The sequence below is a fragment of the Oncorhynchus nerka genome, linkage group LG6 (assembly GCF_034236695.1).
Source record: "Oncorhynchus nerka isolate Pitt River linkage group LG6, Oner_Uvic_2.0, whole genome shotgun sequence".
Classification (NCBI taxonomy): domain Eukaryota; kingdom Metazoa; phylum Chordata; class Actinopteri; order Salmoniformes; family Salmonidae; genus Oncorhynchus; species Oncorhynchus nerka.
The window spans coordinates 7,767,248-7,789,134 of record NC_088401.1 but is presented as its reverse complement, the minus strand read 5'-3'; the positions used below and the strand labels follow the sequence as shown (position 1 = coordinate 7,789,134).

Genomic DNA, 21,887 nt, shown 5'->3' with positions numbered 1-21,887 from the left:
CGTCTAATACACCAGTACCTTGTGTTTAATACTATTTTTCCCCTGAGGACAATATGAACTTTAATGTCCCATCTGTCTGTTTTATGTATTTTACCTGTTCCTGTCCCATTGAGGTCATCCCAGGCGAGGTGAGGCTCACCTGTCCCTATGTATGCTTATGACTGTCTATGAATGACTTTGTCTGTTTATCTTACCTGTTCCTGTCCCATTAAGGTCATCCCAGGCGAGGTGAGGCTCACCTGTCCCTATGTACACCTATGAACGGTTATAACTGTCTATGAATGACTTTGTCTGTGTATCTTACCTGTTCCTGTCCCATTGAGGTCATCCCAGGCGAGGTGAGGCTCACCTGTCCCTATGTACACCTATGAACGGTTATAACTGTCTACGAATGACTTTGTCTGTGTATCTTACCTGTTCCTGTCCCATTGAGGTCATTCCAGGCGAGGTGATCATCTGTCCGGCCATCTGACCCACAGGGGCCATGCCGCTGGCGTTGGTAGCCATGGAGACGTTGAGGTTCATTCCGTTGCCGTTGTACATGGCCGCGCCCCCGTTGGTCTGCTGCTGCTGGGTGAACTGGGGCGGAGACTGCTGAGTACTGAACATACTGGAGGAAGGAGAGAGAGAGAGAGAGAGAGAGAGAGAGAGAGAGAGAGAGAGAGAGAGAGAGAGAGAGAGAGAGAGAGAGAGAGAGAGAGAGAGAGAGAGAGAGAGAGAGAGAGAGAGAGAGAGAGAAAGACCAAGAGAGAGAGAGATAACGAGAGAGAGAGAGAGAGAGAGAGAGAGAGAGAGAGAGAGAGAGAGAGAGAGAAAGAGAGAGAGAGAGAGAGAGAAAGACCAAGAGAGAGAGAGATAACGAGAGAGAGATAAAGACCGAGAGAGAGAGAGAGAGAGAGAGAGAGAGAGAGAGAGATGAGAGGTAGAGAGAGAGAGAGAGAGATAACGAGCGAGAGAGAGAGAGAGAGAGAGATAACGACCAAGAGAGAGATAAAGACCAAGAGAGAGAGAGATAAAGACCAAGAGAGAGAGAGATAAAGACCAAGAGAGAGAGAGGGAAAGAGAGAGAGAGAGAGAAAATGAGAGGTAGAGAGAGAGAGAGAGATAACGAGAGAGAGATAAAGACCGAGAGAGAGAGAGAGAAAATGAGAGGTAGAGAGAGAGAGAGAGATAACGACCAAGAGAGAGATAATGACCAAGAGAGAGAGAGAGAGAGAGGAGAGAGAGGGAAAGAGAGAGAGAGAGAGAGAGATAAAGACCAAGAGAGAGAGAGGGAAAGAGAGAGAGAGAGAGAGCTAATATTTGTAGACAGATTGTTAACATCTACAGACAACTGAATGTCTGATAAGAAACATTGTAATAAAGAATGAGCTCTCTATGAGCTCTCTATGAGCTCTCTATGAGCTCTCTCTTTGACCTCTGATTATTGGGACAGTTTTACTGTACAGGTTTTCACAGCCCAACCCTGTGACCCCCCTCTTTCTCACTCACCTGTTTCCTCCCATGTTCCCCTGGGGCGGCCAACCGTTTAGGTCAGGCGACGCCTGGAAATTGGCGTTGCCCTGCTGCTGCATCATGGGGGATTGGGCGTGGGCCATCCTGGGGGACAACAGGGGACTCTGGGGCGTGGCCTGACCCCCAAACCCTCCGTCAGGCTGCTGGGACATACCTGGTAGGGTTAGAGGTCAGGTGTCAGTACTGGGGGAGGGGGGGTTAAAGGTCAAACAGGTCTGGTCTAGAATGCTCCTGGATGAAGTTTCCTTAGGTACAGATCTAGGATCAGCTTTCTGTTCCCCAATCCTAACCTTTACACAGTGTTTCCCAAACTCGGTCTCGGGGACCGCAAGGCGTGCACATTATTCCCCCCTAACACTACACAACTGATTCAAATAATCAAAGCTTAATGATGAGTTGATTATTTTATAATCAGCTGTGTAGATCTGTGTGTGTGGGGGGGTGGACACGAAACTTGTACCCATTGGGAAAAATACTAAACTGACCCAAGGTCAGCGTCTAGGGGCGACTTCACCCTGGCCTACACCATCTAAAAACATCGCTCTAACACTGAGGTATCCATACATTTTATAATAATAATAATAATAATTAAAAAAATACATTTAAATGTAGGACTCTCTTTTTCAGTGAAAGACAAAGTGCTACATATGTTGTAACTGAAACATCTTTCCAGACTGATTATATTAATGTGTGTGTCGGTCCCTGACCGATTTAAACTGAACAGAAATGAGTACATTCCCTCCCAGTACTCTCAAGGTTAAAGGACAGTCAGCGACACAGGTACACCTGATGGAAACAGCCACAAACACACAGTATATACTCTCTCAGAACAGGAAAACAAACCACTGACTGAAAACAAAAAGGATTCAGTCATATTCAGTTACCTCTCTGACAGAATACCAAAATGTCCTCTCAATTGTTGACTTATTAAGAGTCTATACACACACACACACACACACACACACACACACACACACACACACACACACACACACACACAAGGTTCAGAGGTCATCTGTTAGTGTTCAGGGAGTGTACAGTCATTCCAACGGTAGGGAGGACTACATGCATGTTAGTGGTCCTGTCCAAAATTCTACCCTATTCCTTACATAGTGCACTCCCCTTTGACCAGAGGGCTCTGTAGGGAATAGGGTGCCATTTTGGGGGGGGGTGGGACGACACATATTTAGTGTGAGCAGCCGAGGATAGAGGGAGTGGAGGAATGCAAGGATGAGGGAGAGAGAGAGAGGGGAGAGGGATCAACCACACCACCCACCACCACACTATGTCACACAGGACTATTTTCCAGATTAACCTGGGGTTACATACTACACTGGGAGACTAAAGGGGGGTTCAAATCAGATTTATGTCTGATTAAATATTGATCTGATTGATATGCATTAAATGGGACATTCAGTCACATCAAGCAGCATTACAAAGTCCCAATAAAATATACAACCAGCACGGTAACGTCCTGTAAAAATGAAAATACTTGTATTTACAATGTATGTAAAAGGTTGTGTTTATCACATAACTCTGCTCTTACTAACACTGACTGAGCTGGGGCCTCCCGGGTGGCGCAGTGGTTAAGGGTACTGCAGCGCCAGCTGTGCTATCAGAGACCCAGGGTTCGCACCCAGGCTCTGTCGTAACCGGCCGCGACCGGGAGGTCCGTTGGGCGACGCACAATTGGCCTAGCGTCGTCCGGGTTAGGGATATCCTTGTCTCATCGCACACCAGCGACTCCTGTGGCGGGCCGGGCGCAGTGCGCGCTAACCAAGGTTGCCAGGTGCACAGTGTTTCCTCCGACACATTGGTGCGGCTGGCTTCCGGGTTGGATGCGCGCTGTGTTAAGAAGCAGTGCGGCTTGGTTGGGTGGTGTATCGGAGGACGCATGACTTTCAACCTTCGTCTCCCCCGAGCCCCTACGGGAGTTGTAGCGATGAGACAAGATTTTTTACTACTACAACAATTGGACACCACGAAATTGGGGGTAAAATAAAAAATGAATAAATAAAAAAACACTGACTGAGCTGATTTATAAAGGAACGTTTTTTACTTGTCTTTACGTACCTTAGTTGACCGCACTGACTGTCATCTTACTACATTTGTACACACTGTACATAGATTTTTTCTACTGTATTATTGACTGTGTGTTTGTTTATTCCATGTGTAACTCTGTGTTGTTGTTTACTCCATGTGTAACTCTGTGTTGTTGTTTATTCCATGTGTAACTCTGTGTTGTTGTTTATTCCATGTGTAACTCTGTGTTGTTGTTTACTCCATGTGTAACTCTGTGTTGTTGTTTACTCCATGTGTAACTCTGTGTTGTTGTTTACTCCATGTGTAACTCTGTGTTGTTGTTTATTCCATGTGTAACTCTGTGTTGTTGTTTATTCCATGTGTAACTCTGTGTTTTTGTTTATTCCATGTGTAACTCTGTGTTGTTGTTTACTCCATGTGTAACTCTGTGTTGTTGTTTACTCCATGTGTAACTCTGTGTTGTTGTTTACTCCATGTGTAACTCTGTGTTGTTGTTTATTCCATGTGTAACTCTGTGTTGTTGTTTATTCCATGTGTAACTCTGTGTTGTTGTTTATTCCATGTGTAACTCTGTGTTGTTGTTTATTCCATGTGTAACTCTGTGTTGTTGTTTATTCCATGTGTAACTCTGTGTTGTTGTTTACTCCATGTGTAACTCTGTGTTGTTGTTTATTCCATGTGTAACTCTGTGTTGTTGTTTATTCCATGTGTAACTCTGTGTTGTTGTTTATTCCATGTGTAACTCTGTGTTGTTGTTTATTCCATGTGTAACTCTGTGTTGTTGTTTATTCCATGTGTAACTCTGTGTTGTTGTTTATTCCATGTGTAACTCTGTGTTGTTGTTTATTCCATGTGTAACTCTGTGTTGTTGTTTACTCCATGTGTAACTCTGTGTTGTTGTTTATTCCATGTGTAACTCTGTGTTGTTGTTTATTCCATGTGTAACTCTGTGTTGTTGTTTATTCCATGTGTAACTCTGTGTTGTTGTTTATTCCATGTGTAACTCTGTGTTGTTGTTTACTCCATGTGTAACTCTGTGTTGTTGTTTATTCCATGTGTAACTCTGTGTTGTTGTTTATTCCATGTGTAACTCTGTGTTGTTGTTTATTCCATGTGTAACTCTGTGTTGTTGTTTATTCCATGTGTAACTCTGTGTTGTTGTTTACTCCATGTGTAACTCTGTGTTGTTGTTTATTCCATGTGTAACTCTGTGTTGTTGTTTATTCCATGTGTAACTCTGTGTTGTTGTTTGTGTCACACTGCTTTGCTTTATCTTGGCCAGGTTACAGTTGTAAATGAGAACTTGTTCTCAACTAGCCTACCTGGTTAAATAAAATAATAAATAAATATATATATATATAATTGATAAGGGTGTCTGTCTGCTAAATGTACTTTGTATGGTACCATTTCCTGTCCATCTACTGCCCTCTAGTGGAACATTTTGTTTTATGGCCTAAAACAGGATAACCAATCAGGATTGGCTATTAAATCAGGAGGACCAATCAGGATTGGCTATTAAATCAGGAGGACCAATCAGGATTGGCAATTAAATCAGGAGGACCAATCAGGATTGGCTATTAAATCAGGAGGACCAATCAGGATTGGCTATTAAATCAGGAGGACCAATCAGGATTGGCTATTAAATCAGGAGGACCAATCAGGATTGGCTATTAATCAGGAGGACCAATCAGGATTGGCTATTAATCAGGAGGTAACTCCATGTGTAACTCTGTGTCGTTGTTTGTGTCGAACTGCTTTGCTTTATCTTGGCCAGGTCGCAATTGTAAATGAGAACTTGTTCTCAACTAGCCTTCCTGGTTAAATAAAGGTGAAATAAATAAATAAATAAATAAAAAGGTAGATTCATCTAATCGACACACCCCTGGGGTAGGGGGGTATGGCTGGACAGACACACCCCTGGGGTAGGGGGAGGGGGTATGGCTGGACAGACACACCCCTGGGGTAGGGGGTATGGCTGGACAGACACACCCCTGGGGTAGGGGGTATGGCTGGAGAGACACACCCCTGGGGTAGGGGGTATGGCTGGACAGACACACCCCTGGGGTAGGGGGGTATGGCTGGACAGACACACCCGTGACGTGGGGGGGGGGGGGGGTATGGCTGGACAGACACACCCCTGGGGTAGGGGGTATGGCTGGTGGGTTGTAAGACCATAGTACCTGAGTTTGGGAACTGAAAGGCACTGAGCTGCTGTACATGAGGGCTGACTACGTCCCCAAACTGTCCTGATCCCCCCATCATCATCATCTGGGAGGAAGGAGAGCCATGCAGGGCTTGGTGGGGGGGGAGAGAGGAGGGCAGGCTGGGCGAGATGGGGGAGAAAGGGCTGGTAGAGGGGTGAGGAGGAGGAGGTGTGGCCAGGCCTGGGCCTGTACTGGTACCGTAGCTGGGTGGGTAGGGGAACTGCTGTGGATTGGTGGTCTGTGGGATCCGAGGGTTACCCAGGCCTCCTGATAGGCCACTTGCAGCAGCCGCGGCGGCGGCGGCCATATTGGGAGGTAGGTTGAGTCCCTGGGTTCTCATCACCATGTTCCTCTGCTGCTGCTGCTGTCTCTGATGCTCCAGCTGGCGTTGCCGCAGGTGGTTGTTGAGGAGTTCTCTCTGCCGTTGTGCCAACATCTGTGCATTGATGGTCCCCTGGGAAGAGAAAGAAAAGGAGACGGAGTTAGATTGAACAACTTCTACAAAATGATCATTGGTTTCTGGTGAATTCAAATACTGGTATTTTAATTATTATCTGGTTACTGTGCGAGTCAGGAAGTTACCTGGTTGGGATGTTGGACTGTAGAGGGTTATATTGATATATAATCTCAGTTACCTGGTTGGGTTGTTGGACTGTAGAGGTTCATATTGATATATAATCTCAGTTACCTGGTTGGGGTTGTTGGACTGTAGAGGTTCATATTGATATATAATCTCAGTTACCTGGTTGGGGATGTTGGACTGTAGAGGTTCATATTGATATATAATCTCAGTTGGGTTGTTGGACTGTAGAGGTTCATATTGATATATAATCTCAGTTGGGTTGTTGGACTGTAGAGGTTCATATTGATATATAATCTCAGTTACCTGGTTGGGTTGTTGGACTGTAGAGGTTCATATTGATATATAATCTCAGTTGGGTTGTTGGACTGTAGAGGTTCATATTGATGTATAATCTCAGTTACCTGGTTGGGGATGTTGGACTGTAGAGGTTCATATTGATATATAATCTCAGTTGGGTTGTTGGACTGTAGAGGTTCATATTGATGTATAATCTCAGTTACCTGGTTGGGGATGTTGGACTGTAGAGGTTCATATTGATATATAATCTCAGTTGGGTTGTTGGACTGTAGAGGTTCATATTGATATATAATCTCAGTTGGGATGTTGGACTGTAGAGGTTCATATTGATATATAATCTCAGTTGGGTTGTTGGACTGTAGAGGTTCATATTGATGTATAATCTCAGTTACCTGGTTGGGGATGTTGGACTGTAGAGGTTCATATTGATATATAATCTCAGTTGGGTTGTTGGACTGTAGAGGTTCATATTGATATATAATCTCAGTTGGGATGTTGGACTGTAGAGGTTCATATTGATATATAATCTCAGTTGGGATGTTGGACTGTAGAGGTTCATATTGATATATAATCTCAGTTGGGATGTTGGACTGTAGAGGGTTATATTGATATATAATCTCAGTTACCTGGTTGGGTTGTTGGACTGTAGAGGTTCATATTGATATATAATCTCAGTTACCTGGTTGGGGTTGTTGGACTGTAAAGTTGGGTTCATATTGGACACTCCACTCATCTGGTTCATCATTGGCTGGCGGTTCTGAGGAGAACAGGTTAACAGGTCCTTTATACCATCGACACACATTGATGTCATGCTTCTGAAAAAGCCATACAGCGATCGGCACACTGCTTTGACGTGACCCCAGAGCTCTAGTATCGAGCGTAACATCCCCACTAGTAAAGGCTGTGATAAGCAACACAATACCCAAACAGGAAACCCACATTGTGAAGACCTGGCCAGACCGGTTACACTTCCCCCCACACAGCTATCGACCTGGCTTCACTGGGTGGTTATATGAAGCCCAGTAGTGACCAGTTGTAACAGTCAGATATAAGCCCAGTAGTGACCAGTTGTAACAGTCTGTTTACAGTCAGATATAAACCCAGTAGTGACCAGTTGTAACAGTCAGATATAAACCCAGTAGTGACCAGATGTAACAGTCAGATATAAACCCAGTAGTGACCAGATGTAACAGTCTGTTTACAGTCTGATATAAACCCAGTAGTGACCAGATGTAACAGTCTGTTTACAGTCAGATATAAACCCAGTAGTGACCAGTTGTAACAGTCTGTTTACAGTCAGATATAAACCCAGTAGTGACCAGTTGTAACAGTCTGTTTACAGTCAGATATAAACCCAGTAGTGACCAGTTGTAACAGTCAGATATAAACCCAGTAGTGACCAGTTGTAACAGTCAGATATAAACCCAGTAGTGACCAGATGTAACAGTCAGATATAAACCCAGTAGTGACCAGATGTAACAGTCAGATATAAACCCAGTAGTGACCAGATGTAACAGTCTGTTTACAGTCAGATATAAACCCAGTAGTGACCAGATGTAACAGTCTGTTTACAGTCTGATATAAACCCAGTAGTGACCAGTTGTAACAGTCAGATATAAACCCAGTAGTGACCAGATGTAACAGTCTGTTTACAGTCTGATATAAACCCAGTAGTGACCAGATGTAACAGTCAGATATAAACCCAGTAGTGACCAGTTGTAACAGTCAGATATAAACCCAGTAGTGACCAGATGTAACAGTCTGATATAAACCCAGTAGTGACCAGATGTAACAGTCTGTTTACAGTCTGATATAAACCCAGTAGTGACCAGATGTAACAGTCTGTTTACAGTCTGATATAAACCCAGTAGTGACCAGATGTAACAGTCAGATATAAACCCAGTAGTGACCAGATGTAACAGTCAGATATAAACCCAGTAGTGACCAGTTGTAACAGTCAGATATAAACCCAGTAGTGACCAGATGTAACAGTCTGTTTACAGTCAGATATAAACCCAGTAGTGACCAGTTGTAACAGTCAGATATAAACCCAGTAGTGACCAGTTGTAACAGTCTGTTTACAGTCAGATATAAACCCAGTAGTGACCAGTTGTAACAGTCAGATATAAACCCAGTAGTGACCAGTTGTAACAGTCAGATATAAACCCAGTAGTGACCAGTTGTAACAGTCTGTTTACAGTCTGATATAAACCCAGTAGTGACCAGTTGTAACAGTCTGTTTACAGTCTGATATAAACCCAGTAGTGACCAGTTGTAACAGTCTGTTTACAGTCTGATATAAACCCAGTAGTGACCAGTTGTAACAGTCTGATATGAACCCAGTAGTGACCAGTTGTAACAGTCTGATATGAACCCAGTAGTGACCAGCTGTAACAGTCTGTTTACAGTCTGATATAAACCCAGTAGTGACCAGATGTAACAGTCAGATATAAACCCAGTAGTGACCAGTTGTAACAGTCAGATATAAACCCAGTAGTGACCAGATGTAACAGTCTGTTTACAGTCTGATATAAACCCAGTAGTGACCAGATGTAACAGTCAGATATAAACCCAGTAGTGACCAGTTGTAACAGTCAGATATAAACCCAGTAGTGACCAGATGTATGATATAAAACCAGTCCAGTGTTTAACAGTCAGATATAAACCCAGTAGTGACCAGATGTAACAGTCTGTTTAGTGACCAGTCTGATATAAACCCAGTAGTGACCAGTTGTAACAGTCTGTTTACAGTCTGATATAAACCCAGTAGTGACCAGTTGTAACAACAGTCCCAGTAGTGACCAGTTGTAACAGTCTGTTTACAGTCAGATATAAACCCAGTAGTGACCAGATGTAACAGTCTGTTTACAGTCAGATATAAACCCAGTAGTGACCAGATGTAACAGTCTGTTTACAGTCAGATATAAACCCAGTAGTGACCAGTTGTAACAGTCAGATATAAACCCAGTAGTGACCAGTTGTAACAGTCTGTTTACAGTCAGATATAAACCCAGTAGTGACCAGTTGTAACAGTCTGTTTACAGTCAGATATAAACCCAGTAGTGACCAGTTGTAACAGTCAGATATAAACCCAGTAGTGACCAGATGTAACAGTCTGTTTACAGTCAGATATGAAACCCAGTAGTGACCAGTTGTAACAGTCTGTTTACAGTCTGATATAAACCCAGTAGTGACCAGATGTAACAGTCTGTTTACAGTCTGATATAAACCCAGTAGTGACCAGTTGTAACAGTCAGATATAAACCCAGTAGTGACCAGATGTAACAGTCTGATATGAACCCAGTAGTGACCAGATGTAACAGTCAGATATGAAACCCAGTAGTGACCAGATGTAACAGTCTGATATGAACCCAGTAGTGACCAGATGTAACAGTCAGATATAAACCCAGTAGTGACCAGATGTAACAGTCAGATATAAACCCAGTAGTGACCAGATGTAACAGTCAGATATGAAACCCAGTAGTGACCAGATGTAACAGTCTGTTTACAGTCAGATATGAAACCCAGTAGTGACCAGATGTAACAGTCTGATATAAACCCAGTAGTGACCAGTTGTAACAGTCAGATATAAACCCAGTAGTGACCAGTTGTAACAGTCTGTTTACAGTCAGATATAAACCCAGTAGTGACCAGTTGTAACAGTCTGTTTACAGTCAGATATAAACCCAGTAGTGACCAGATGTAACAGTCTGTTTACAGTCAGATATAAACCCAGTAGTGACCAGATGTAACAGTCTGTTTACAGTCAGATATAAACCCAGTAGTGACCAGTTGTAACAGTCAGATATAAACCCAGTAGTGACCAGATGTAACAGTCTGATATGAACCCAGTAGTGACCAGTTGTAACAGTCTGTTTACAGTCAGATATAAACCCAGTAGTGACCAGATGTAACAGTCTGTTTACAGTCAGATATAAACCCAGTAGTGACCAGTTGTAACAGTCTGTTTACAGTCAGATATAAACCCAGTAGTGACCAGATGTAACAGTCTGTTTACAGTCAGATATAAACCCAGTAGTGACCAGTTGTAACAGTCTGTTTACAGTCTGATATAAACCCAGTAGTGACCAGATGTAACAGTCTGTTTACAGTCTGATATAAACCCAGTAGTGACCAGTTGTAACAGTCAGATATAAACCCAGTAGTGACCAGATGTAACAGTCAGATATAAACCCAGTAGTGACCAGTTGTAACAGTCAGATATAAACCCAGTAGTGACCAGATGTAACAGTCTGTTTACAGTCTGATATAAACCCAGTAGTGACCAGATGTAACAGTCTGTTTACAGTCTGATATAAACCCAGTAGTGACCAGATGTAACAGTCTGTTTACAGTCTGATATAAACCCAGTAGTGACCAGTTGTAACAGTCAGATATAAACCCAGTAGTGACCAGTTGTAACAGTCAGATATAAACCCAGTAGTGACCAGTTGTAACAGTCAGATATAAACCCAGTAGTGACCAGATGTAACAGTCTGTTTACAGTCTGATATAAACCCAGTAGTGACCAGATGTAACAGTCAGATATAAACCCAGTAGTGACCAGTTGTAACAGTCTGTTTACAGTCTGATATAAACCCAGTAGTGACCAGTTGTAACAGTCTGTTTACAGTCAGATATAAACCCAGTAGTGACCAGATGTAACAGTCTGTTTACAGTCAGATATGAACCCAGTAGTGACCAGTTGTAACAGTCAGATATGAAACCCAGTAGTGACCAGATGTAACAGTCAGATATAAACCCAGTAGTGACCAGTTGTAACAGTCTGTTTACAGTCAGATATAAACCCAGTAGTGACCAGTTGTAACAGTCAGATATAAGCCCAGTAGTGACCAGTTGTAACAGTCAGATATAAACCCAGTAGTGACCAGTTGTAACAGTCAGATATAAACCCAGTAGTGACCAGATGTAACAGTCAGATATAAACCCAGTAGTGACCAGTTGTAACAGTCTGTTTACAGTCAGATATAAACCCAGTAGTGACCAGATGTAACAGTCTGTTTACAGTCAGATATAAACCCAGTAGTGACCAGTTGTAACAGTCTGTTTACAGTCAGATATAAACCCAGTAGTGACCAGTTGTAACAGTCAGATATAAACCCAGTAGTGACCAGTTGTAATAGTCTGTTTAGTCAGTGATCTGCCTGTGATGTCTCTCCGTCCGTCCCTTCCGCCGTCTCTCCGTCAGTCCGTCTCTATCTCCCACTCTCTCTCCCTCCGTCCGTCTCTCCCTCCGTCCGTCTCTCCCTCCGTCCGTCTCTCCCTCCGTCCGTCTCTCCCTCCGTCCGTCCGTCCGTCTCTCCGTTCGTCCTTCCTTCAGTCTCTCCGACCGTCCGTCCTTCAGTCTCTCCGACCGTCCGTCTCTCGGTCCGTCCGTCCTTCCGTCTCTCCGACCGTCCGTCCTTCCGTCTCTCCGACCGTCCGTCCTTCAGTCTCTCCGACCGTCCGTCCTTCAGTCTCTCCGACCGTCCGTCCTTCAGTCTCTCCGACCGTCCGTCCTTCAGTCTCTCCGACCGTCCGTCCTTCAGTCTCTCCGAACGTCCGTCCTTCAGTTTCTCCGCCCGTCCGTCCGTCCTTCAGTCTCTCCGTCCGTCCGTCCTTCAGTCTCTCCGTCCGTCAGTCCCTCCGTCCGTCCGTCCTTCAGTCTCTCCGCCCGTCTGTCCGTCCTTCAGTCTCTCCGCCCGTCCGTCCGTCCTTCAGTCTCTCCGTCCGTCCGTCCGTCCGTCCTTCAGTCTCTCCGTCTGTCAGTCCTTCAGTCTCTCCGTCCGTCCGTCTCTCCGTCCGTCCGTCCTTTAGTCTCTCCGTCCGTCCGTCCGTCCTTCAGTCTCTCCCTCCATCCGTCCGTCCCTCAGTCTCTCCGTCCGTCTCTCCGTCAGTTCCTGCCTCCGTCCGTCTCTCCCTCCGTCCGTCTGTCCGTCTCTCCCTCCGTCCGTCTGTCCGTCCGTCCGTCTCTCCCTCCGTCCGTCCGTCTCTCCCTCCGTCCGTCCGTCCGTCCGTCCGTCTCTCCGTCCGTCTCTCCCTCCGTCCGTCCGTCTCTCCCTCCGTCCGTCCGTCCGTCTCTCCCTCCGTCCCTCCCTCCGTCCGTCCCTCCCTCCGTCCGTCCCTCCCTCCGTCCCTCCGTCCGTCCCTCCCTCCCTCCCTCCGTCCGTCTCTCCCTCCGTCCGTCCCTCCGTCCGTCTCTCCCTCCGTCCGTCCCTCCGTCCCTCCCTCCGTCCGTCCCTCCGTCTCGCCCTCCGTCCGTCTCTCCGTCCGTCTCTCCCTCCGTCCGTCCGTCTCTCCCTCCGTCCGTCCGTCTCTCCCTCCGTCCGTCCGTCTCTCCCTCCGTCCATCTCTCTCTCTCTCTGTCCGTCCGTCCCTCCCTCACTCACTCCCTGCCTGTCTCTCCGTCCGTCTCTCCCTCCGTCCCTCTCTCCCTCCGTCCCTCCCTCCCTCCGTCCCTCCCTCCCTCCGTCATTCTCTCCCTCCGTCCGTCTCTCCCTCCCTCCCTCCCTCCGTCCCTCCCCTCCCTCCCTCCGTCCGTCTCTCCCTCCGACCGTCTCTCCCTCCGACCGTCTCTCCTCCGTCCGTCCCTCCCTCCGTCCGTCCCTCCCTCCCTCCGTCCGACCGTCCCTCCTCCGTCCGTCTCTCCCTCCGTCCGTCCGTCCCTCCCTCCCTCCCCTCCGTCCGTCCCTCCCGCTCTCTCCTCAGTCCGTCTCTCCCTCCGTCCGTCCTCCCTCCCTCCGTCCCTCCCTCCCTCCCTCTCTCCCTCAGTCCGTCCCTCCCTCTCTCCCTCAGTCCCTCTCTCCCTCCGTCCGTCTCTCCCCTCCGTCCGTCCGTCTCTCCCTCCGTCCCTCCCTCCGTCCGTCCGTCCCTCCGTCCGTCCCTCCCTCCGTCCGTCCGTCTCTCCCTCCGTCCGTCCCTCCGTCCGTCTCTCCCTCCGTCCGTCCCTCCGTCCCTCCGTCTCTCCCTCCGTCCCTCCGTCTCTCCCTCCGTCCGTCCGTCTCTCCCTCCGTCCGTCCGTCTCTCCCTCCGTCCGTCCGTCTCTCCCTCCGTCCGTCCGTCTCTCCCTCCGTCCGTCCGTCCGTCTCTCCGTCCGTCCGTCTCTCCCTCCGTCCATCTCTCTCTCTCTCTGTCCGTCCGTCCCTCCCTCACTCACTCCCTGCCTGTCTCTCCGTCCATCTCTCCCTCCGTCCCTCTCTCCCTCCGTCCCTCTCTCCCTCCGTCCCTCCCTCCCTCCGTCATTCTCTCCCTCCGTCCGTCTCTCCCTCCCTCCCTCCCTCCGTCCCTCCCTCCCTCCTCCCTCCGTCAGTCTCTCCCTCCGTCCCTCCCTCCGACCGTCTCTCCCTCCGTCCGTCTCTCCCTCCGTCCGTCCCTCCCTCCGTCCGTCCCTCCCTCCCTCCCTCCCTCCCTCCCTCCGTCCGACCGTCCCTCCCTCTCCGTCCGTCTCTCCCTCCGTCCGTCCCTCCCTCCCTCCCTCCGTCCGTCCCTCCCGCTCTCCCTCAGTCCGTCTCTCCCTCCGTCCGTCCCTCCCTCCGTCCCTCCCTCCCTTCGTCCGTCCCTCCCTCTCTCCCTCAGTCCCTCTCTTCCTCCGTCCCTCTCTCCCTCCGTCCCTCTCTCCCTCCGTCCTTCTCTCCCTCCGTCCGTCCCTCAGTCTCTCCGTCCGTCACTCCCTCCGTCTGTCCGTCTCTCCGTCCGTCCCTCCCTCCGTCCGTCCGTCTCTCCCTCCGTCCGTCTCTCCCTCCGTCCCTCCGTCCGTCCCTCCGTCCGTCCCTCCGTCCGTCTCTCCCTCCGTCCGTCCGTCCCTCCCTCCGTCCGTCCGTCTCTCCCTCCGTCCGTCCGTCTGTCCCTCCGTCCGTCTCTCCCTCCCTCCGTCCGTCTGTCCCTCCGTCCGTCTCTCCGTCCCTCCGTCCGTCTCTCCCTCCGTCCGTCTCTCCCTCCCTCCGTCCGTCTCTCCCTCCCTCCGTCCGTCTCTCCCTCCCTCCGTCCGTCTCTCCCTCCCTCCGTCCGTCTCTCCCTCCCTCCGTCCGTCTGTCCCTCCCTCCGTCCGTCTCTCCCTCCCTCCGTCCGTCTGTCCCTCCCTCCGTCCGTCTCTCCCTCCGTCCGTCTCTCCCTCCCTCCCTCCGTCCGTCCGTCCCTCCCTCCCTCCCTCCGTCCGTCCCTCCCTCCCTCCGTCCGTCCGTCCGTCTCTCCCTCCGTCCGTCCGTCCCTCCCTCCGTCCGTCCGTCTCTCCCTCCGTCCCTCTCTCCCTCCCTCCGTCCGTCTCTTCGTCCCTCCGTCCGTCCGTCCCTCCGTCCGTCCGTCTCTCCCTCCGTCCCTCCGTCCGTCTCTCCCTCCGTCCGTCTCTCCCTCCGTCCGTCCGTCCCTCCGTCCGTCCCTCCGTCCGTCTCTCCCTCAGTCCCTCCGTCCGTCTCTCCCTCCCTCCGTCCGTCCGTCTGTCCCTCCGTCCGTCTCTCCCTCCCTCCGTCCGTCCCTCCCTCCGTCCGTCCCTCCGTCCGTCTCTCCCTCCCTCCCTCCGTCCCTCCCTCCCTCCCTCCGTCCGTCTGTCCCTCCGTCCGTCTCTCCCTCCCTCCGTCCGTCTCTCCCTCCGTCCGTCCGTCTCTCCCTCCGTCCGTCTCTCCCTCCGTCCCTCTCTCCCTCCCTCCGTCCGTCCCTCCGTCCGTCCCTCCGTCCGTCTCTCCCTCAGTCCCTCCGTCCCTCCGTCCGTCTCTCCCTCAGTCCCTCCGTCCGTCTCTCCCTCCCTCCGTCCGTCTCTCCGTCCGTCTGTCCCTCCGTCCGTCTCTCCCTCCCTCCGTCCGTCCCTCCCTCCGTCCGTCCATCCGTCCCTCCGTCCGTCTCTCCCTCCTTCCCTCCGTCCGTCCGTCTCTCCCTCCCTCCCTCCGTCCGTCTGTCCCTCCGTCCGTCTCTCCCTCCCTCCGTCCGTCTCTCCCTCCCTCCGTCCGTCTCTCCCTCCGTCCGTCTCTCCCTCCGTCCGTCTCTCCGTCTCTCCCTCCGTCCGTCTCTCCCTCCGTCCGTCTCTCCCTCCGTCCGTCTCTCCGTCTCTCCCTCCGTCCGTCTCTCTGTCTCTCTCTCCGTCCGTCTCTCTGTCTCTCTCTCCGTCCGTCCGTCTCTCCCTCCGTCCGCCCGTCTCTCCCTCCGCCCGTCTCTCCCTCCGTCCGTCCGTCTCTCCCTCCGTCCGTCCGTCTCTCCCTCCGTCCGCCCGTCTCTCCGTCCGTCCGTCTCTCTCTCTCTCTCTGTCCGTCCCTCCCTCACTCACTCACTCCCTGCCTGTCTCTCTGTCCATCTCTCTCTCTCTCTCTGTCCGTCCGTCCGTCCCTCCCTCACTCCCTGCCTGTCTCTCCGTCCATCTCTCTCTCTCTCTGTCCCTCTCTCCCTCCGTCCCTCTCTCCCTCCGTCTGTCTCTCCCTCCGTCCGTCCGTCCGTCCCTCCCTCCGTCTCTCTCCCTCCGTCCGTCCGTCCGTCCGTCCCTCCGTCCGTCTCTCCCTCCGTCCGTCTCTCCCTCCGTCCCTCCGTCCGTCTCTCCCTCCGTCTCTCCGTCCGTCCGTCCGTCCCTCCCTCCGTCCGTCCCTCCGTCCGTCTCTCCCTCCGTCCGTCTCTCCCTCCCTCCCTCCGTCCGTCTCTCCGTCCGTCCCTCCGTCCGTCTCTCCCTCCCTCCGTCCGTCTCTCCGTCCGTCCCTCCGTCCGTCCCTCCCTCTGTCCGTCCCTCCGTCCGTCTCTCCCTCCGTCCGTCCGTCTCTCCCTCCGTCCGCCCGTCTCTCCCTCCGTCCGCCCGTCTCTCCCTCCGTCCGTCCGTCTCTCCCTCCGTCCGTCCGTCCGTCTCTCCCTCCGTCCGTCCGTCTCTCCCTCCGTCCGTCCGTCCGTCCGTCTCTCCCGTCTCTCCCTCCGTCCGTCCGTCCGTCTCTCCCTCCGTCCGTCCGTCCGTCTCTCCCTCCGTCCGTCCGTCCGTCTCTCCCTCCGTCCGTCCGTCTCTCCCTCCGTCCGTCCGTCCGTCTCTCCCTCCGTCCCTCCGTCCGTCCGTCCGTCTCTCCCTCCGTCCGTCCGTCTCTCCCTCCGTCCGTCCGTCCGTCTCTCCCTCCCTCCGTCCGTCCGTCTCTCCCTCCCTCCGTCCGTCCGTCTCTCCCTCCCTCCGTCCGTCCGTCCCTCCGTCCGTCCGTCCGTCCCTCCCTCCGTCCGTCCGTCCCTCCCTCCGTCCGTCCGTCCCTCCCTCCGTCCGTCCGTCCGTCCCTCCGTCCGTCCGTCCGTCTCTCCCTCCGTCCGTCCGTCTCTCCCTCCGTCCGTCCGTCCCTCTCTCCCTCCGTCCGTCCGTCTCTCCCTCCGTCCGTCCGTCTCTCCCTCCGTCCGTCCGTCTCTCCCTCCGTCCGTCCGTCCGTCTCTCCCTCCGTCCGTCCGTCCGTCTCTCCCTCCGTCCGTCCGTCCGTCTCTCCCTCCGTCCATCCGTCCGTCTCTCTCCGTCCGTCTCTCCGTCTCTCTGTCCGTCTCTCTCTGTCCGTCTCTCTCTGTCCGTCTCTCTCTGTCCGTCTCTCCCTCCGTCCATCCGTCTCTCTCTCTCCGTCCGTCTCTCTCTCTCCGTCCGTCCGTCTCTCCCTCCGTCCGTCCGTCCCTCCCTCCGTCCGTCCTTCCCTCCCTCCGTCCGTCCTTCCCTCCGTCCGTCCGTCTTTCCGTCCGTCCGTCTCTCCCTCCGTCCGTCCGTCTCTCCCCCCGTCCGTCCGTCTCTCCGTCCGTCCGTCCGTCCGTCTCTCCCTCCGTCCGTCCGTCTCTCCCTCCGTCCGTCTCTCCCTCCGTCCGTCCGTCTCTCCGTCCGTCCGTCTCTCTCTCCCTCCGTCCGTCCGTCCGTCCGTCTCTCTCTCCCTCCGTCCGTCTCTCCGTCCGTCCGTCCTTCTCTCCGTCCGTCCGTCTCTCTCTCCGTCCGTCCGTCTCTCTCTCCCTCCGTCCGTCTCTCCCTCCGTCCGTCCGTCTCTCCCTCCGTCCGTCCCTCTCTCCGTCCCTCTCTCCGTCCGTCTCTCCGTCCGTCCGTCTCTCCGTCCGTCCGTCTCTCCGTCCGTCCGTCTCTCCGTCCGTCCGTCTCTCCGTCCGTCTCTCCGTCCGTCCGTCTCTCCGTCCGTCCGTCTCTCCGTCCGTCCGTCTCTCCGTCCGTCCGTCTCTCCGTCCGTCCGTCTCTCTCTCCCTCCGTCCGTCCTTCTCTCCGTCCGTCCGTCTCTCTCTCCCTCCGTCCGTCCTTCTCTCCGTCCGTCAGTCTCTCTCTCCCTCCGTCCGTCCCTCTCTCCGTCCGTCTCTCCTTCCGTCCGTCCGTCTCTCCCTCCGTCCGTCCCTCTCTCCGTCCGTCCGTCCGTCTCTCCGTCCGTCTCTCCGTCCGTCCGTCTCTCCCTCCGTCCGTCTCTCCGTCCGTCTCTCCGTCCGTCCGTCTCTCCGTCCGTCTCTCCGTCCGTCTCTCTCTCCGTCCGTCTCTCCGTCCGTCTCTCTCTCCGTCCGTCTCTCCGTCCGTCCGTCCGTCTCTCCGTCCGTCTCTCCGTCCGTCCGTCCGTCTCTCTCTCCCTCCATCCGTCCGTCTCTCCGTCCGTCTGTGTCTCAGTCCGTCCGTCCGTCCGTCTCTCAGTCCGTCTGTCCGTCCGCCTGCCTGTCTCTCCGTCCTTCCGTCCGTCTCTCTCTCTCTCTCTCTCTCTCCGTCCGTCCCTCCCTCACTCACTCCCTGCCTGTCTCTCCGTCCATCTCTCTCTCTCTCTGTCCGTCCGTCCCTCCCTCACTCACTCCCTGCCTGTCTCTCCGTCCATCTCTCTCTCTCTGTCCGTCCGTCCCTCCCTCACTCACTCCCTGCCTGTCTCTCCGTCCATCTCTCTCTCTCTCCGTCCGTCCGTCCCTCCCTCACTCACTCCCTGCCTGCCTGTCACTCACTCCCTCCGTCCGTCCGTCTCTCCGTCCGTCCGTCAGTCCGTCTCTGTACCTGTTGTACCTGTAGCCGGTGCTGCAGCTGTAACCTCAGTGTATTAGGCTGGTTAGGAACCACCGCCTGGGGCCTCAGCCTCATGATGGGGTATCCTGGTCTGGGGCCCATCTGGACAGCCATGGGGTGGAAACCTTGCCCTGTGGGTAGAGGAGGAAAATTATTACTTTTTCATGGCTCTCTTCTCCCTTTGCAGAAGGCATATAGTCAATGTGTTTGGAATATCGAATCGCAATACATATAGAATTGTGATACAATACTTTGTTATATACCCTTTGTTGGCAATGACAGAGGTCAAACGTTTTATGTTTTATGGCCCATTCCTCCATGCAGATCTCCTCTAGAGCAGTGACATTTTGGGGCTGTTGCTGGGCAACACGGACTTTCAACTCCCTCCAAAGATTTTCTATGGCGTTGAGATCTGGAGACTGGCTAGGCCACTCCAGGACCTTGAAATGCTTCTTACGAAGCCACTCCTTCGTTGCCCGGGCGGTGTGTTTGGGATCATTGTCATGCTGAAAGACCCAGCCACATTTCATCTTCAATGCCCTTGCTGATGGAAGGAGGTTTTCACTCAAAACCTTTATGCGGATCAGTCGTCCTGGTCCCTTTGCAGAAAAACAGCCCCAAAGCATGATGTTTCCACCCCCATGCTTCAAAGTAGGTATGGTGTTCTTTGGATGCAACTCAGCATTCTTTGTCCTCCAAACACGACGAGTTGAGTTTTTACCAAAAAGTTATATTTTGGTTTCATCTGACCATATGACATTCTCCCAATCTTCTTCTGGATAATCCAAATGCACTCTAGCAAACTTCAGACGGGCCTGGACATGTACTGGCTTAAGCAGGGGGACACATCTGGCACTGCAGGATTTGAGTCCCTGGCGGCGTAGTGTGTTACTGATGGTAGGCTTTGTTACTTTGGTCCCAGCTCTCTGCAGGTCATCCACTAGGTCCCCCCGTGTGGTTCTGGGATTTTTGCTCACCGTTCTTGTGATCATTTTGACCCCACGGGGTGAGATCTTGCGTGGAGCCCCAGATCGAGGGAGATTATCAGTGGTCTTGTATGTCTTCCATTTCCTAATAATTGCTCCCACGGTTGATTTTTTCAAACCAAGCTGCTTACCTATTGCAGATTCAGTCTACAATTTTGTTTCTGGTGTCCTTTGACAGCTCTTTGATCTTGGCCATAGTGGAGTTTGGAGTGTGACTGTTTGAGGTTGTGTACAGGTGTCTTTTATACTGATAAGTTCAAACAGGTGCCATTAATACAGGTAACGAGTGGAGGACAGAGGAGCCTCTTAAAGAAGAAGTTACAGGTCTGTGAGAGCCAGAAATCTAGCATGTTTGTAGGTTGGGCCAAAATACCAGCAACAGTGTGTGAAAACCTTGTGAAGACTTACAGAAAACATTTGACCTCTGTCATTGCCAACAAAGGGTATATAACAAAGTATTGAGATAAACTTTTGTTTATTGACCAAATACTTATTTTCCACCATCATTTGCAAATAAATTCATTAAAAATCCTACAATGTGATTTTCTGGATTTTTCTCTCTCATTTTGTCTGTCATAGTTGAAGTGTACCTATGATGAAAATTACAGGCCTCTCCCATCTGTTTAAGTGGGAGAACGTGCACCATTGGTGGCTGACTAAACACTTTTTTGCCCCACTGTGTATGATCCCAATACGTATTGAATCGTAACTCAAGAATTGTGATAAAAGTCCCTGCCAATTCCCACCACTACCTGTGGGGTCCTGCATGGGTCTGCCAGACCCAGGGTCGTGGTATCCTCTCTGGGATAGAAGGGAGCCAGGTGTGGGGTCCTGCATGGGTCTGCCGGTCCCAGGGCCGTGGTACCCTCTCTGGGCTAGATGGGAGCCTGGTGGCAGGTCCTGCTGGCCGTACACTGGAGGCTTCTGGTCCAACAACATGGACGGGTCTGAAGAGAACTGATCCTGATCTACAGACTGACCCTGTTGGGAGAGGAGAGAGGGATGAGAAGGAGAGGAGAGAGGGATGAGAAGGAGAGGAGAGAGGGAGAGGAGAGAGGGATTTGAGAAAAAGGAGAGCAGAGGGGTGAGAAGGAGGAGAGAGGGGTGAAAAGAAGAGGAGAGAGGGGTGAGAGGAGAGGAGAGAGGGGTGAGAAGGAGAGGGATGAGAAGGAGAGGAGAGAGGGATGAGAAAGAGAGGAGAGAGGGGTGAGAGGGAGGAGAGAGGGATGAGAAGGAGAGGAGAGAAGGGTGAGAGGGAGGAGAGAGGGGTGAGAGGGGTGAGAGGGAGGAGAGAGAGGAGAGAGAGGGGTGAGAGGGAGGAGAGAGGGGTGAGAGGAGGAGAGGTGAGAAGGAGAGCAGAGAGGGGTGAGGGGTGAGAGGAGAGAGGGGTGAGAAGGAGAGGAGAGAGAGGGGTGAGAAGGAGAGAAGAGAGGGGTGAGAAGGAGAGAAGAGAGGGGTGACAAGGAGAGGAGAGAGGGATGAGGAGAGAGAGGGGTGAGAGGAGAGAGGGGTGAGAGGAGAGAGGGGTGAGAGGAGAGAGGGGTGAGAAGGAGAGGAGAGAGGGATGAGGAGGAGAGAGAGGGGTGAGAGGAGAGAGGTGTGAGAGGAGAGAGGGGTGAGAAGGAGAGGAGAGAGGGGTGAGAGGAGAGAGGGGTGAGAAGGAGAGGAGAGAGGGATGAGGAGGAGAGAGAGGGTGAGAGGAGAGAGGGGTGAGAAGGAGAGGAGAGGGGTGAGAGGAGAGGAGAGAGGGGTGAGAGGAGAGGAGAGAGGGATGAGGAGGAGAGAGAGGGGTGAGAGGAGAGAGAGGGGTGAGAGGAGAGAGGGGTGAGAAGGAGAGGAGAGAGGGGTGAGAAGGAGAGGGGAGAAGGATCAACTGATAGATGTAAAAGAGGGAACATCCAAGAATGAGCTACAGAACAATGAGAAGGAGGAGAGAAAGAAGAGATGGAAGAGCTGAAAAATAAGTAAGAGTCAGGACAGAGATGGTAGAGTCAGGACAGAGACGGTAGAGTCAGGACAGAGACGGTAGAGTCAGGACAGAGAGGGTAGAGTCAGGACAGAGACGGTAGAGTCAGGACAGAGACGGTAGAGTCAGGACAGAGGACAGAGAGGGTAGAGTCAGGACAGAGGCGGTAGAGTCAGGACAGAGGACAGAGAGGGTAGAGTCAGGACAGAGGCGGTAGAGTCAGGACAGAGGCGGTAGAGTCAGGACAGAGACGGTAGAGTCAGGACAGAGACGGTAGAGTCAGGACAGAGACGGTAGAGTCAGGACAGAGACGGTAGAGTCAGGACAGAGACGGTAGAGTCAGGACAGA

The 21,887-nt window shown here is 52.0% G+C and overlaps 1 protein-coding gene across 1 annotated transcript in view; it reads right to left on the bottom strand.

The window, feature by feature from the left end:
* Positions 1-21,887, bottom strand: part of LOC115131012 (nuclear receptor coactivator 2-like) — a 221,303-nt gene that overhangs the window by 24,229 nt on the left and 175,187 nt on the right. Inside the window, exons 17-22 of the mRNA XM_065019247.1 lie at positions 20,325-20,553; positions 18,578-18,717; positions 7,322-7,399; positions 5,961-6,216; positions 1,492-1,669; positions 415-610 (exon numbers count right to left, since the gene is read on the bottom strand). Coding sequence (XP_064875319.1) covers positions 415-610; positions 1,492-1,669; positions 5,961-6,216; positions 7,322-7,399; positions 18,578-18,717; positions 20,325-20,553 — 1,077 coding nt within the window. The remainder of the gene's footprint in view (positions 1-414; positions 611-1,491; positions 1,670-5,960; positions 6,217-7,321; positions 7,400-18,577; positions 18,718-20,324; positions 20,554-21,887) is intronic.